Below are 15,978 nucleotides of genomic sequence, written 5' to 3' on the forward strand. Positions count from 1 at the left end.
TAATGAAATGTTATCTATCCATTAATCATATTAATATGAATACTTTTCAGCCTCAAGGAAAAGTACATATGAAAAATGTTTCATCTTTTAAAAGTTTATGTTTGGGAAGATGAAAAAGTTTTAGAGATGGATGGTGCTGATAGTTGCACAACATTGTGAATGTACTTAATGCCAAAGAACTGTATACTTTAAAATGTTGAAATAGTATATTTCATGTTATGTATATTTTACCACAATAAAAAGGTAGAACACAAGTTACAACATACATTACAACATATATAACACTAACACATATGTGAGTGTTAATAAGTGTCAAGGTTGGAAAAAGACAAAACTAAAAACAATGTGTTTGGTAGAATCATCTGTAGAAAATGTTTCTATTTTGTTTCACATCATTTAAACAACATTTCAGTTGATAATTTAGCAAACTGTCAATTACATACGTGTTTGTGTGTTCATGTGCACACATAAAAACAGATCTGGAATGATATACAAACCTTTAACAATGGATATCTCTAGGGAAGAGGGAAAAAGCATAGAAATTTGTCCATATGTTTCATTCTTTTTATTTGTATGTATGATGGTTTCAATTTAATAAAAGTATTCTAATACCTGAAAAACAGAAATAACTCAAAAATGTCTTTAAAACCAAACCTTAAAGGGATACAAACAGAAACAAATAATTCTATCTATATAACTAAGTATTAACATAACCACAAAAAAAAATTTAATTCAAGAACATTTTTAACACAACATTCTGACTGGATACTTTTTTCAGATAGTTTTTATTTCTTCGAATTTGTTGTTTATCAGGAGTGACTGAAATAAAAAATATAACTGAGTCCCACCATCATCATGGAAATGACTTTGAGAAAACTGGTCAGATGAATATTACGGCTTCCCGCTTTCAACCAGTAAATAGTTGCCACTGATAAATAGCCAGCCAGCTGTCTATAAAGAATGCCCAAGATATGTTACATAGTACAACATGCGGGTTCACAGGGGGTGGGGGGTAATAAATAATTTATGTGAACTTCCTGATTTCATCACACAAGACAAGAGCAAAGCGCCAGCCATCGTCTGAGGACATGGATCACGCACCCCTGAGAAAAGCTTTGCCGCCTTCGGCACAAGCGCTCTTCCTCCAGCAGCCGAGCACCCTGTGTACATATCAGTTCCTTTGCGCCCTGGCTGTATTGCCATGCAGCACACACAGTGTCAGATGGATAGGAAGTCACCCACACGGTACCAGCTGAGGAGACATGGGTGTTCTGGAGATCTGGGAGCATTCCCTTTGCAGCGGCATAGATGCCGAAGCAGGCAGCTCGGTGGATGACAATGCCCTGCACAGACACACTGAAGCCTCTGTACTGGCCCTCGATCCTGTCGGATTTGGAGATCTTAACCAGGCTGTAACCTAGGACTTTGAATTCCCTCTCAGCTCCAGCTTTGCCCACATCAGCTGCTAGACGGCATGGGCAAAATCAAGAGGACACACAGAACGTAAGGGGGTGGCCCCAGCTGCACCACCTGATGCCAATTTCCCTGCAAAGTAGCCTGCATTTATCTTTGAAGGCAAAGTTGTGAGCCTGGGTGGGGAAGGGTCTGGTTACCAGCCAGGAGGACGGAGCTCCCTGCTCCTTGGGGATGTGACCCATGCAGTCTATAATGCCCTGGCATTGCTTATCTGCGGGAATTTGCTTGCTGACATGCTGCACCTGCAGCAGCAGCTCCACCCGCTCCATGGGTGCCGCCGCAGTCTTGGAGATGGCCAGAGCCTCTCCACCTGCCAGAAGTCTGTGGCGAAGGGCACAGCAGCATCTGTCACGTTGATAGGAAAGAAGAGGCAGGCAACTGTGGGACTGGGCTTGTAACCAGCTGGGGCTCGGGCTCTAGCTGACTGCATACTCTTAATGAAAGTTAGTACAAGGACCAAAGTATTGTAGAAAAATTTAAATTTTTACACAGTAGTTCTGTTGTTGGAGACATTGACATCGTTTATTCTGAAACTTTTTTATGTGTATTGCGAGATAGGGTAAATGAATAAATAAGATGCAGGGTTCTCACTCTGGGAGAAGGAGATACAAAGATGAAACAAGAAAAAGAAAAAACCCTGTGGTGCTGAGTTAGAATGGGGAGGGAAGGGGAGGGGAGAAGAAATCTAACCATGTTTCCCATCTCTGTCCACTGAAAGGGCCTAGAAGTCACGATACTCTAGTAGCAAGACTGGGCCAAGCATCCAGATCTGAGCTGGGACAGGGGAAGGATATGAACCTGGAATACGTTATTGTGCAAAAAGTGAGGAAGTGCTCAAAGAAAAGGACCACGAGCCAGGCTAAAGGCACCCCACCCCCACTGGCCAGATGAAAAACAACTTGAGCATCAAAAAGAAAAATGGAAATACTACATCAGATTTTAAAGAGAGTCCTGGGGTTAAAAGCGGATACTACTAAATGCAATGTCCTTTACAAATGAGTGCCAAGTAATAAATGTATGAGAACTAATAACTAGAAAACCAGCATTTTACATCCACCAGCAAAATAAATCATTCAGCAGGAATCATCAATTGATGCAAAATCACAGGATGAAATTCTATTGCAGAACAGGACATTCGTGTGGTCTCAGAGTATCACCGTAGAGAGGTTACTACATGGAAAAGTGCTTCTGTCACAATGGAAAGAGATGCAGTCTCCACCCTAAGTGATTGCATGCTTCCTGCCAAACGCATTCGACCTGAATCCTGTCATGAGAAAACAACGGGGCAAATCTAGAATAAAGGACTAGAATCTAAGACAAATGACTGGCCCTAGGAGGTGGGCTCAGTGGTTAGAGCGTCGGCCGGCGGACTGAAGGGACCCAGGTTGGATTCCAGCCGAGGGCACGTTACCTCAGTTGCAGGCTCGATCCCCAGCCCAGATTGGGGTTCGTGTGGGAGGCAATCAATCGATGTCTCTCTCACATCGATGCTCCTCCCTCTCTCTTTCTCTCTCTCTCTCCCCCTTCCACACTCTCTGAAAAGCAATGGGAAAGATATCATCGGGTGAGGATTGGAAAAAAAAACAAATGACCGGACTACTCTTCTAAAATGGCATTCCTAAAAGCCCCTCCAAAAAACAAAAACAAAATGAGGAACGAAACGAGGGAAGCTGCAGAGTGGTGCTGCATGAGGTCAGGAGAGGCTACAGAGACAGGACAACCCCACTGGATCCTAGGACAGGACAGCTTCCAGGGCATTTGGGGGAATCTGAATGTGGACTGTGGTCTAAACAACAGTAATTTATCAGGATTAACCACCAAGGGTGTCTCACACACACACACCCCTTTCCCAGGAGCTTTGGGACACACACAATTAGCATACCTTGGCTGGGTTAATTACGATATTTCTGGCTGAGCCGTGTTCGTCTCCAGTAAAGGCCGGCTGATTGCTGAAGCCTTGCTTTACATTCACAGCGGTAAGCTCATCCTGTTCAAGAAAAGGTATTGATCAATGAGAAGGAAGCAAAAGCTCAAACGTAACCCCTCACACCACAGCCTAACGACTAACTTCGCTATACTCTGTAGAAGAGAGCAGCTGAACGCACACTAAAAAAAAAGCAAAAACCGAAATTTAAACACCACGTATAAATGTGTAGAGAGATAAAGCCAATGTGGCAAAATGCTGACAACCGTCGACTTCCACTGTAGGATACAGGGGTGTTCGTTACACTGTCCTTTCTACTTTTCTGTAACTTTGAAAATTTTAAACTAACAAGTTGGGGGACGGTGGACAAAAATCTCCCCCGCACACACACACACATAAAATCACAGAATTTTTAAACTAGAATTGCTTCTAGAGGGCCCAGTTTGACCCTTCCTTCCTTGCCAGCCCCTATGTGCACCCCTATTTTATATTCAAGAAAACTGGCGCCCTCAATGTACCCAAGACCCCATAGCAAGTTAGACAGAATGAAAGGTTCCCAGGCACAAGCTCTGTGATAACCACACGGCACAACGACCTGCGACTAAAGGGACGTCTGGAGCTTGCACAGTCCGGCCATATCCCTGCGCTCACTTGATCTGCGGCAGACGGGTGGCGGGTGTGCGTCTTCATGCCCATTACCGGTGAGAAGAGAGGCTCACTGAGCTAGTGCAGTAGGCGGACAGCGCCCACCCTGGAATACGGCCGTCCAATCCTGGACTAGGGAGAGAACTGTCCCCGACCCCATGCCCCGAAGTATAAATGCCACATGAAAATGTGGTCTAAAAATACAGAGCTACCACTCAAAGTCTCCTTAAAAAGACCTCTGCCTGGACAGATACAGGAACTTCTCTTCCCAAGGTCATACACATCAAAAATAGCCCAGGCTGCAAAAACAAAAACCTTGCCCTGCCCTGATCCCCGCGTTACAAGCTAGGTCAGAGTTGCTAAGACACAGATGTGAAAATATAAAAGGGAAAGGTTTGAGTAAATGAAGCTACTTTCTGCTCCCCTCGCTCCAAGCCGAGAAATGGTCTCATAGCCGTTGGGATAGTGGTGTCCACAGGACAAGAATGAGAATACACACTTATTCCTCATAAGGACTTGCTGGAAGTGTGAAATGAGAAAAAAAAAAATCAACTGACCAAAATCACCACTGTGATTAGGCGGGAAGCCTTAGAACAGAATAGTCCATGACGTGTAAGGGCCCCCTGGGCTGAGAGCCATGTAACTTAACTGTGAGAGCTCTGCCTAATACCTGGGTGAGCTTTCAAAACACCTGCTATAGAAAGTTAGCTCTATGGCAATCAAGTCTCCTCCAAGCACAGAGGATGACTGACGCGACGATCTGCACAGAAAATGAACTGCACACATATCAGAAGGCATCTCAAACTGGCTGCCACACTTTCAAATTAATTATTTGAAAATCTAGGGCAACACCACATGACGAAATTTCTGTACTCACAGAGCCTAAGGATGAAGGGGCACAAATGAGACCAGGACAGGAATGAGAAAACTGAATCTCTCTCTTTCTTTACCATCAGAGTATTACAAGAAACATTAATTGAGTAACAGCACATGTTTTTACTAAAAATAAGTTCTGGCTTAATCAAGAGGAAATGTGTGAGGCTTTTAGGGCCAGTTAGTTTCATTTAGTGCTGCTTAACTTTCTATTCTAAACACACACCAGCTCAGTTAGCTGCTTGTCGTATGTGACTGCTGAGCACTGGCCTCGAAGGCATGCCCTGCATGCGTGCACACACACATGCACACATGCAAACACACATCCCCAGAAGGAAAAGAGCATGGAGCCATGGTTATACACCTGTCAACCACATCAGGCTTTGCTCAAATGAGGATTCGCCCAGGTGCTATCAGGAGCCTTGAATTCTGAGACTTTTTAATCTGGTATCCTAAGTAGAACAAAAATACATCCAGGATCTGACCATGACTCATTACCACCAGAGGTCACGACCGCCAGCATCTTGTGCTTGGACGTTGCAGTAGCTCCGAACTTGGCTCCAACCTGGCCTCTGCCTTGCTTCCACCTTGCACCCTGAAGGCCGTTTTCAACACAGCAGCCACAGGATTCTTAAAACACTCCTGCTCAAAACCTGGCTTAACTCCCCAACTCAGAGTATAAGCAAAGGTCCTATGATAGCCTACCAGTCCCTGTGTGGTCTGGCCCCTATCACCTGACATCATTCCTAACCACACTCCCCTGCGCCCACTCTACAGCAGCCACACGGTCTTGGCTCTCGCTGCAGCTCCTCCAGCATGCAGGCTGGATGTTCTCAAGCCTCAGGGCCACTGCACTGTCTGTTCCCTCTGCCTGGACTGCTCTTTCTCATGGTATCCACGTGGGCAATTCCACAACCACCTAAGTCTTTGCTCAAATTTCACATTCTCAATGAGAAATTCGGATGACCCCATGTAAAACAGGGACCCCTCATCCTACTCCCTTCACCCTACTCCTAATCTTCCAATAATACACAGCACTCATCACCTAACACACCATGGAATTTTCTTACCACGTGTACTGTCTGTTTTCCCTACCGGAAGGTAAGGTCCATGAGACCAAGGATCTTTATTTTGTCCACAGATGCATGTCAAGCACATAGAGCTGTGCCTGGCACACAGCATGAAGCACACAGAGGCATTCAATAAGTAGCTGTTAAAAGAATAAACAAGCGCCCGGCTGGGCGTGGCTCAGCGGTTGAGCATCGACCTAGGATCCAGGAGATCGGGGTTCGATTCCCCGTCAGGGCACATGCCCGGGTTGCGGGCTAGGCTGCCGATCAATGAGTCTCTCATCATTGATGTTTCTATCTCTCTCTCCTCCTCTCCCTTCCTCTCTCTGAAATCAATAAAGATATATTTTTTTTTAAAAAGAATAAATAAGCAAATGATAACCTGTTTGAATACTTAACATAATTAGCATATCCTGAATCACTACCCCATGACTCTGGGGTCTGTAATGCCATCTGTATTGGTAAATTAATTCAACAAGGAGGTTGTGTTAACGCTGTGGCACCTACATAAGCAAACCAATCTAAGCCTCTAAATGCCTCAAGGCTAGGACAGCAAAACCTAAGCACAGCCTATCACAAAGAGCCAACAAGGGTTTAAACCACAGACAATCCATCATTTCCTTGCTTTGCTTCTGTCTTTTCTCTATAAAGGTTTTTCCCCAGCTGCCAACGATGGAGCACTTCTAACCATTTCCAGTTTGTGCTGCCCAATTTGAATCGAGTTTTGCTCAAATAAATTCCTAAAATTTTAATATGCTTCAGTTTATCTTTCAACTGTTCTGATGTCAGATATGGGACCCAAAGGAGACCCCCAACAACCCCCAGGAGCAAGGAGCAGCCAAATAAGGCTGCCCGCTGAGCCCACTAAGCCTTCTCCCTGCGTCTGGAGTGAGCAGGTATCAAAATGTTTGCATTTAAAAGAGCTCTCCGAATTTATCTGAAGATAAAGAAAGCATTTCTTTCTTCAGACTGGGTCTGAGTCAGCCAACTTAACAGAAACTGGACTGGGTCCAACTTAGAACCCAGCCTGGTTCTGAGGTTGGACTGGGTCCAACTTAACTGAGGCGGGACTGGGTCCAGTGGGCGACCTCGAGTCACAGGGGGGGAAAGACAAAAACGGATTCCTCTTACTCCGAACAACCTGGGGCTCCTCCATGTGGGGCCCAGTAACGATATGTATAAAAACTACAGGCAGAGAAACTGTTTTTCTGAACCAGTGGGTTAACCTTACCAAAGATAACCTTGAATTATCTGGGCCAAGTGGGGAACTTTTAACCTAGATAGACTCATCCATTTATGAGATGCTCTAGGGAAAAAAAGGGGTCAAATTTCCCCCAAAACAACAGGACGAATTTTTATTGCTATGCAGAAGCTCCTAAGAAACTAAATGAATCAAAAAACGCCTCTTTAAAAGAGTCTTTACAAAAGGCAAATAGAAGCTTAAACAACAAGCTGATGGAGACTCTAAAAGGAAGTGTACAGTGACTAAACTTGAACCTGGTTGCTCGGGCTGCCTTCCTTCTATCTCCTTTCTCAAAATATTCTGACCCTTCTCAGACCTTCACTCAGCTGTCTTTTCACTCTGAAGATGAGCTAGAGGTTTAAAGAAATGCCCTTTAAAGGGAGGCCCTCTGCTGAGCTGGAACACCAGATGTAACCATGCTTTCTCCACGGTCAAAGGCTGAACCTAGGGCCATCGAAGATTTCCCAAATCCTAAAGAGAATCCTCAAAAATTCCATGAGGAATTTAGAATTTTAGTAGGAACTTACAGTCCAGGACTCCCGGGTCTCTACCAATGATGGCTGGCTGAAGCCCATGGGAAGCTCCCAGGAGTGCTACGATAGACCCACAGCCTCACCGCTCTGCCAGGGAAGGCCCAAAACACACCAGAAAATTCGCCCCGGGCACACTTAAAAGTACTCATAAGCTATTTCCTCAAAAGACTGACTGGTCCATTTCAATACGGCAAACAACAAAATAGGAAGGCAAGATTGGCAACCCTTTTTGTGAAGCATTCTGGGCTTTCTTCATTAAACGCCCTGACTTCCTTCTTCAACCCTGGGCTCCGGCTGAACTGGGGAAGACGCCTCTCCTGCTGAATTAACAGCTCTCGCTGAGCATTTTGAAAAAACCCAGGAGCAAGATGAAATTCAAAAAGCCGACAAACGTATTGCCCTGCAGTTACAACATTTCAGGCCAGAACCTAGAAGTCCGCCACTCAGAAATGCTGGGCCCGAAATGCCATCCTTAATTGTAAACTGGTAACCAGGGCACCAGGAAAGAGAGTGCCCCCTGCTGAGCCCCTCATCTCACAGACCTCCACCTATTAACCCAGATTGTTTTCCATAGGGGGAAGGCTTTAAAAATCTGATTACCAAAATTAATAATAAGCATTGATGGGGCTCGGAGGAACCCTCCAGTAAACCTCCTTACCCGTGATACCTTCTAACCTCCATCGTAAGCACGGCCATCTGCCCAATCCTGCTACCCTTGCCGACGATGGATGAGATCACCGTAAACGCAGACTCTGTGTCACCGTTACTGACCCCTCACAATGACTTGCAGGACACACTATCAGAAAATCCTGACTGGATAGTATCAAGCAGGATATGCTGTGGCAACTCAGCATGAACGACTGGAAAGGGGACTCCTTCCCCAATTTAAATCTGCTCACCGAGAGGGCTTGTCAGCTATCCAAGGGAAAATCAGTAAACATTTGTATCGCTAGCAGATATGTCTTTGGGTGGCCCGTAGCTTTGGAATGTTGTAGAAATTTATTTTGACTGGGGTTCCTCACTTCTGCAGAACCCCAACAGAAAATGGGCCTCCAGTAAATGAACTGCTCTGCCATTCCACTGCCTAACCAAATTGCAATTATTAAAACTGAAGTTCACACAAGAAAAACAGGGCCTGAGGATCCGGGAAATGCTCATGCTGACTTCCATGCTACGTCAGCCAGCACTAACGCTGTTCCCACATGCAACCTGAACGAACTCCGTAACACTGATTCCAAAAAATTATTTATGATCATTTATATGAAAAGCAAATTCAGGCACCCAAGCTGGAGCAACAATGTTGGAAACAAGAAGGGTCACAAATTTAATACAGGGTGGGGCAAACGCAGGTTTACAGTTGTGAGTACATGAAACAGAGTTTATTCTTGTATTATTATTTATTAATTACTGTATTATTTTCCATAGGAACTGTAAACCTACATTTGCACCGCCCTGTACTAAACACAGATTCACTAAGGGCCCAGACAGTTCTTTCTAAATCCTGAAAAATGATGCCATTATTAAAAGCTCTGCATTCTGCAACTCATCATGGCACAGATAAAATGATCCAAATTATGAAAAAGTATTGGTGGAGGAACTGCTCCAAGGTCACAAAATTGGTTTACAATCAATGTCAGATCTGCAAACCCGCAGCCCTGGAAAAGAACATCAAGGTATTAGGTGGAGCATTCCCACCACCTACTGGGCCATCTGAACACTTACAAACAGGTTTCATCCGACTGCCTCCCATGTGGGTTATTATTGTTCTTGTCATTGTTTACATGTGTCAGGATGGACTGAAGCCTTCCCATGGGCTGACACCACAAACATGGCTAAGAAACTTTTAGAAAATATATTTCCTTATTAGGGTGTCCCCAGAAAATCTCTAATGATAGAAAAACTCATTTTACTGGACAAATAATTAAATAAGGTGCTGCTGACACACTGGTATTACCATTGTCCCTGCCATCCTCAGTCATCTGGGAAAGTTGAAGGGACAAATGGTGGCAAAACTAAAGCTAGCTAAGCTAAGTGAATCGGCTGCCCTGGCCAAAAGTTCTACCACTGGTTTTGACGGCAATTAAACCAACGCCTATGGGGAAGTATAAATTAACACCTTACAAAATAGCAACAGGAAGACCTATGCCTTTGATCATACAACCACATGTTTTTCCTGTACTCATAAATTCTGACAGGACTCAATATTGTAAAGCTTTATTATAGCTTTATAATAAAGCTATAGGTTTATTATAAAGGTTTATTTCCACCAGGTAAATGAAGCTCTCTGGGATCTTTCCTCCAACAGACAGTTGAAACTTCCACAACTCAGAACCTAGACAGTAGGTCTTCTGAAAACGACACCTAAGAAAGACTGACCTGGAACCTGGTTGGAAGAGACCATACCAGGTCCTCCTCACTACCCAGGTGGCAGCCAAACTTCAGAGATTTGAACCTTGGGCCCATCTCTCCCAATTGAAAAGGGCTCTCCAGACTCATAAAACTGCACAGCCAGAGATCTGAAGTTAAAACTGGCCAGGGAGATGTCTCCCCAGAAGCAGACATCTCAAGGTAAACAGGTCTCCCAAGGCCATGGATCAGGACTTTCACCTCCAACACAAAACCTTTACATTTTTGCCTATTTGCTATCTGCTTTTTCTCTCTGTTAATGGTTGGGAAGACAACACCTTAATTAGGAGTTCTCCAACAGCAGGAAACTTCACTGCTGAATTTACTGATGGTCAAGCTAAATAACCATGAGTACATGAAGGGAGGGACCCCTTAGTTCACCCTATGAGCAATTTCACTGGAATCCCAAATGCCACTGTATGCCTGAATTGTTCTGCAGGTCCCTTTTATAAAGCTAAAACACTGAATCCACATACCTCCTTTCCTTACCTCAATTTATCCCAACCCTGGGATGGGAAAACGAGATGCACTGAATATGTACGTAAAAGACACAGGCAGCGTAAATCAGATCACTTGTAGGCTTGCAGTCAGGACCATATATTGTCTCTTAGACAGTCTTCCAATATGTGATAATACCATATTTGAGTCTTGGTTGAATGATGCTAACACCCTGAATTTCCCCAAAACAATGGGATTATTTTATTGATATGCTAATACTTACAGGGGAACTCTATGTACACCTCCCAGCTACTCCTTTTTATGTGGAGGTTTGGTAAAGGTCCCTGTGCTTGGGCAACTCAGTCTTGAGAGCTGGAGGAAGAAAGGACAATGTGCTCTTGCTGTATTTATTGTTCCAGTGTCCCTTCATGACACCTCAAAAACTCACCATTGGTCCATTCCCTTGTATTTATACTATTGACCAAAAAGAAGTTTACCAGCAGATATTAACCCCTCCAGATGGGCGTCATTTGGACAGTCCCTTCCTCTGTGGCTTGGAGTTGGTACAAACATGATTATAGAGACTTAACTCTGGCAACCACTGCTGAGTCCACTCCTAAGGCCATGGCAAGACAACAAAGTCCCTAGGCTCGCTTGCTAAGTTGGTTTCAGATAATAGAATTGCTCTGTATTACTTGTTGGCTGAACAAGGAGTCTGTGCCATAGCAAATATCTCCTGCTGTACCTGAATCAATACCTCTGGTATTACTGAAATGCAATAAACAAACAAACAAATAACAAGCTATGTGGCTAAAACAGGTTGATGCCTCATCAGGTACATATCTGATTTATCTGACACCTGGTTTGGTTCATGGGGCCCTGGCTAAGAAGTACCATCCTCCTAAAAGTCATCATTATAACCTCCCTGGTGTGCTGTGTTCTCTCAGATTTAAATGCATGTTTGCAGCCATCAACAACACATCAGATGGTCTCACAGCACTTAAGAGAAACAGAAACAAGATGAAAAACAGGATAAACAGCAAAAGCAACTCTTCCATGAATCTGACATTGTAACCTCTGAGTTTCACGGTGAGAAAAGAGCAATTTAACTCTGAGAGTGGCATTAATACCAAATTTCTGGTCAATCTCTCGGGTACAAGGGGTTTACCAAAAGGGGAATTGTTAAATTAATTAAATAAGAAGGCCCTGGCTGGGTGGATTGGTTGGTTGGAGCATTGTCCCGATATGCCAAGGTTGCTGGTTCAATCCTCAGGTCAGGTGCATGCAAGAATCAACCAGTGAATGCATCAATGAGTGGAACAACAAATGGATTCTCTCTCTTCTCTCTCATCAATTAAAAAAAAAAATTGTAATTAATTAAACAAGGAGGCCATTCACCTGAGGTGGCTCTAATGCCGCAAAAGCCAAACCTAAGTATAGCCAATCACAAATAGCCGACTGGGGTTTAAGTTCCAATCAATCATTTCCTTACTTTGCTTCCACGTTTTCTCTATAAAAATTCTTCCCCAGCTCCCAACAATGGAGTGCTTCTAACCACTTCTAGTTTTGTGCTGCCCGGTTTAATTTTTGCTCAAATAAATTCCTAAAATTTTAATATGCTTCAGTTTATGTTTTGTTTTGTTTTAATATATCTTTATTGATTTCAGAGAGAGGGAGAGGGAAAGAGAGAGTTGAAACATCAATGATGAGAGTCGTCACTGATCGGCTGCCTCCTGCACGCCCCCTACTGGGGATCGAGCCCGAAACCTGGGCACGTGCCCTGACCGAGAATTGAACCACAAGCTCCTGGATCCTAGGTCGATGCTCAACCGCTGAGCCACACCCGGCCAGGCCAGTTTATCTTTTAACAAACCTCTTCAAAGGTTTTTCTAAATAAAAGATGATAACCACCAAAATTCTTACAACACTCCTTACAGAGATTTAAACTTGTTCCACTACACCTAGTCAATGATTTCACAATAAATAGAACCAGCAGCTGCTACTTTGCCTATCTGCAAAGGTGAGACAACTAAAACACCCAAAATTTAGGGCACACCCATCTATTAATCAGGGTCTCATTCCCAGACGTGTGCTCTGGGCACGAGATCAGCAGTGCCAAATCTTTTCCAGTAAAAGGATTCCTTGTTAAAGGTTTAAAATTTCCCACTGTATGACATGGGGAGTAAAAGAAAGTTTTGGGTTTGTGTTTTTTTTTAAACATATCTTTATTGATTTCAGAAAGAGGAAAGGAGGGGGAGAGAGAGAGATAGAAACATCAATGATGAGAGAGTCACTGATGGGCTGCCTCCTGCACGCCCCCGACTGGGGATCGAACCTGCAACCAGGGCATGTGCCCTGACCGGGAATTGAACCCCGATCTCCTGGATCCTAGGTCGATGCTCAACCACTGAGCCATGCCCGGCCAGGCAGAAAGTATTTTTAATAACTTGGGGAGAGGGAACAACAATGAATTCGGAGAATTTTAAATGTATTTGTTCATCATTAATAGCATGGAGGGAACATTGTATATAACACATGAGGTACCTGACTTTACTTCGCCGAGAGACAATGCCAACTGAGCGTATATATCACAACTGTGCACCAGACCAAACAGCATATGGATTTCAACAGGTCAAAAACATCATTGGTTCAAACGTAACCTCAACATGGAAAAACAAGGACTCTCACACCTCTTATCATTGGTTTCAACTAAAATAACAAGCTTTAGAGCAATGCTAGAGAGACAGATGCCAGAGACAAACAGAAACAAAAGCCTAGAAACTGGCCCATGTCCATATGGAAGGCCAGTGTTCACTGTGTGTTTTCATATTTAATACCGATACCATAATCAGGACTTCGATACTTTGGGTGAACTCCAAATGCATCCATAAATCTCATGCATTTATCTCAAACTTCAGAGAATAATCTTATTTTTTGGATCACTTTCAAAGCAATCTTTTAATTTCAATAAAACGTTTCTTCAGGAAAGTGAAAACATTTTGATGCTAATTTGGAGACTGGTTGAGCTCTTTCTCACTTAAGGGGGAAAAAAGGCAGTTTAGCACAATTTTCAATGACCATCCAAAAAGCAGATAAGAAATGCACAGAAACACACACACAGGTGCACACACCCCCACTTAACCTCCTCCAGGCGTCTCATCTGACTCACAGAGCATGTGCAGAGACACTCAATTTTCTTAGTCACCTACTCACACTAACAAATGAACTCAGTAACAGAACTGAACAGAAATGTACACAGGGATGGCAATGCACAGAAGTAGAAAAATGTCCCTCTCTGTGCTAGTCAAGCAGGCTGTGTAAGCTGATGTCCACTCTGAAACAAATGAAACTTTAAAGAACAGCTTGATAACTATTTTTCCTAGCCTTGTCCACCTTTCCCTGAAAAGAACATTCTCTCAGATCCCTGTGGAAGTCTACAGATCCCAATTTGAGAAATGAGGCTATGATAATCCCCCTCATGGATGTATTTAATGGTCTTCAGGCAACACAGTTAGCAGACAGAAATGACCCAGAAGATAAGGGAATAATCTTTCTCTCCTCACACCTCATCATTAACCAATTCCATCCATACTTCTCTCAAAACATGTCTCAGCCCAACCAGGGTGGCTCAGCGGTTGAGCATCAACCTATGAACCAGGAGGTCACAGTTTGATTCCCAGTCAGGGCACATGCCCGGGTTTCTGGCTCAATTCCCATTGGGGGGGGGGGGGGTGTAGAAGGCAGCCGATCAATGACTCTCTCATCACTGATGTTTCTATCTCCCTCTCCCTCTCCTTTCCTCTCAGCCTTTATCTCTATGAAATAAATTTAAAAATTTAAGTTAAATTAAAAAACATGTCATACATTTATTCCTTCCTATAAAATGTTACAGCCACCTCCCTAGACTGTGGCCACCATCACAGCAGGCCCTGGGCACGGCTCCTCACACACTGTCCTTCCCCCGTCCAGACTTTCACCTGAATCCATCCTGCCCGGTGGCCCCAAATTAATCTTCCTGAAACAGGTTTTCTTTTCCTCTCTCCTCTTTTCAAAACCTCAGAGGCCTTTCCACTACTTGTTTTGGGAAGGGGCTAAAGGATAGAAGCATCTAGCCTAATAGTCTACACACCCTCACTGACATCTGTGGGCCTTCTCTCCACCTGACTCAGACCCTGGATCAAAATACAATCACCCAGGACAGGCACTCAATGCCCTGAACAGCTAAGCTTCACTTCCACTCACTTTCATACTACGTGTAGAATCACAGGCTCTGAGCGTGAATGCAAGGCCCTTACCTGTGATTGGAAACAAGGGAACTGACCTCTCTGTACCTCCGATGCTTCGTTTGAATGAGACAAGAATAACTCACAGGGCTGAGATTACATAAGATAAAGCACACAAAGAGTTTAGCACAGTGCCTGGCCCATAAAGGGCGCTATAAATGGTGGCTATTGTTACAAAAACTTAGAGCTACTTTTTATTTTTATATTTTAACTCTCGTTTAATCTACTTGACTATTGTATTTTTTACCACATACATTGTCTTTTCAACCTCTCAGCCTTACATAATGCCATTCCCATCCCCTGGAGTACATTACCATGAAATCTCCTGCCTTCCTTAAACCACAACTCAGGGCTCCCCTTCACTCAGTCAACAAATAACTAAGCATACAAGCACTTAAATAACCAAGTGCTGGGGCTTTCACAGCAAGCTAACTGCAAGTCTGAAAAGCACCCCACGGAAAAGCACCTCCTGCTCGGAGTGCACATAACAGGGTTTCAGTGGCCTGAGAGTCAAACAGGAACTCCCTGAAGAAGTGACCTTTGAGCTGAACTGAGTCAGAAATAGAGTTAACTAAGTTAGGAGGAGGACCCTTACAAGAGTAAGGTCAACATCTTACCTGAAGTGATACAATATGATGAACTCTGAGAGACTGAAAAATTAGGGTTGTGTATTGTAACTCCTACAGCCATCACTAAAAAAATGCCCGTGTGAAGAGGTATAACTAAAATATCAAGAGGTAAATTAAAATTATTTTTTAAAATACTTTCAACAAGTAATAAAATGAAAACACAAATAGCAAAGTGATATACCTAAACCCAACCATATCAATAATTATATTAAAGGCTAATTAAATGTTAATGGACTAAGATTCCCAGTAAAAGACAGGGATTGTCAGAATGGATAAAAATGCAAAACCCAACTGTGGGGTGTTACTTTAAATATAAAGACAGATAAGTTGACAATAGATGGAAAAAGATAAATACAATGCAAACAATGAACACAAGAGGGCCGGAGTGGTTATATTAACATGGGTAAGGTAGGCTTCAAGATATCAAAGATCATAATGATAAAAGGGTGAGTTCGCCA

At 43.5% G+C, this 15,978-nt stretch overlaps 1 protein-coding gene and 1 pseudogene across 2 annotated transcripts in view; both read right to left on the reverse strand.

The window, feature by feature from the left end:
- The window catches only part of MED12L (mediator complex subunit 12L), a 322,191-nt gene that overhangs the window by 286,640 nt on the left and 19,573 nt on the right, over positions 1-15,978 (reverse strand). Inside the window, exon 3 of the mRNA XM_081137804.1 lies at positions 3,359-3,463. Coding sequence (XP_080993930.1) covers positions 3,359-3,463 — 105 coding nt within the window. The remainder of the gene's footprint in view (positions 1-3,358; positions 3,464-15,978) is intronic.
- On the reverse strand, positions 1,044-1,906 carry LOC308557910 (ADP/ATP translocase 2 pseudogene; annotated as a pseudogene). Its single transcript has one exon. The product of its transcript is annotated as an ADP/ATP translocase 2 pseudogene (transcript).

Source organism: Miniopterus schreibersii (genome assembly GCF_964146895.1).
Source record: "Miniopterus schreibersii genome assembly, chromosome: 5".
NCBI lineage: Eukaryota > Metazoa > Chordata > Mammalia > Chiroptera > Miniopteridae > Miniopterus > Miniopterus schreibersii.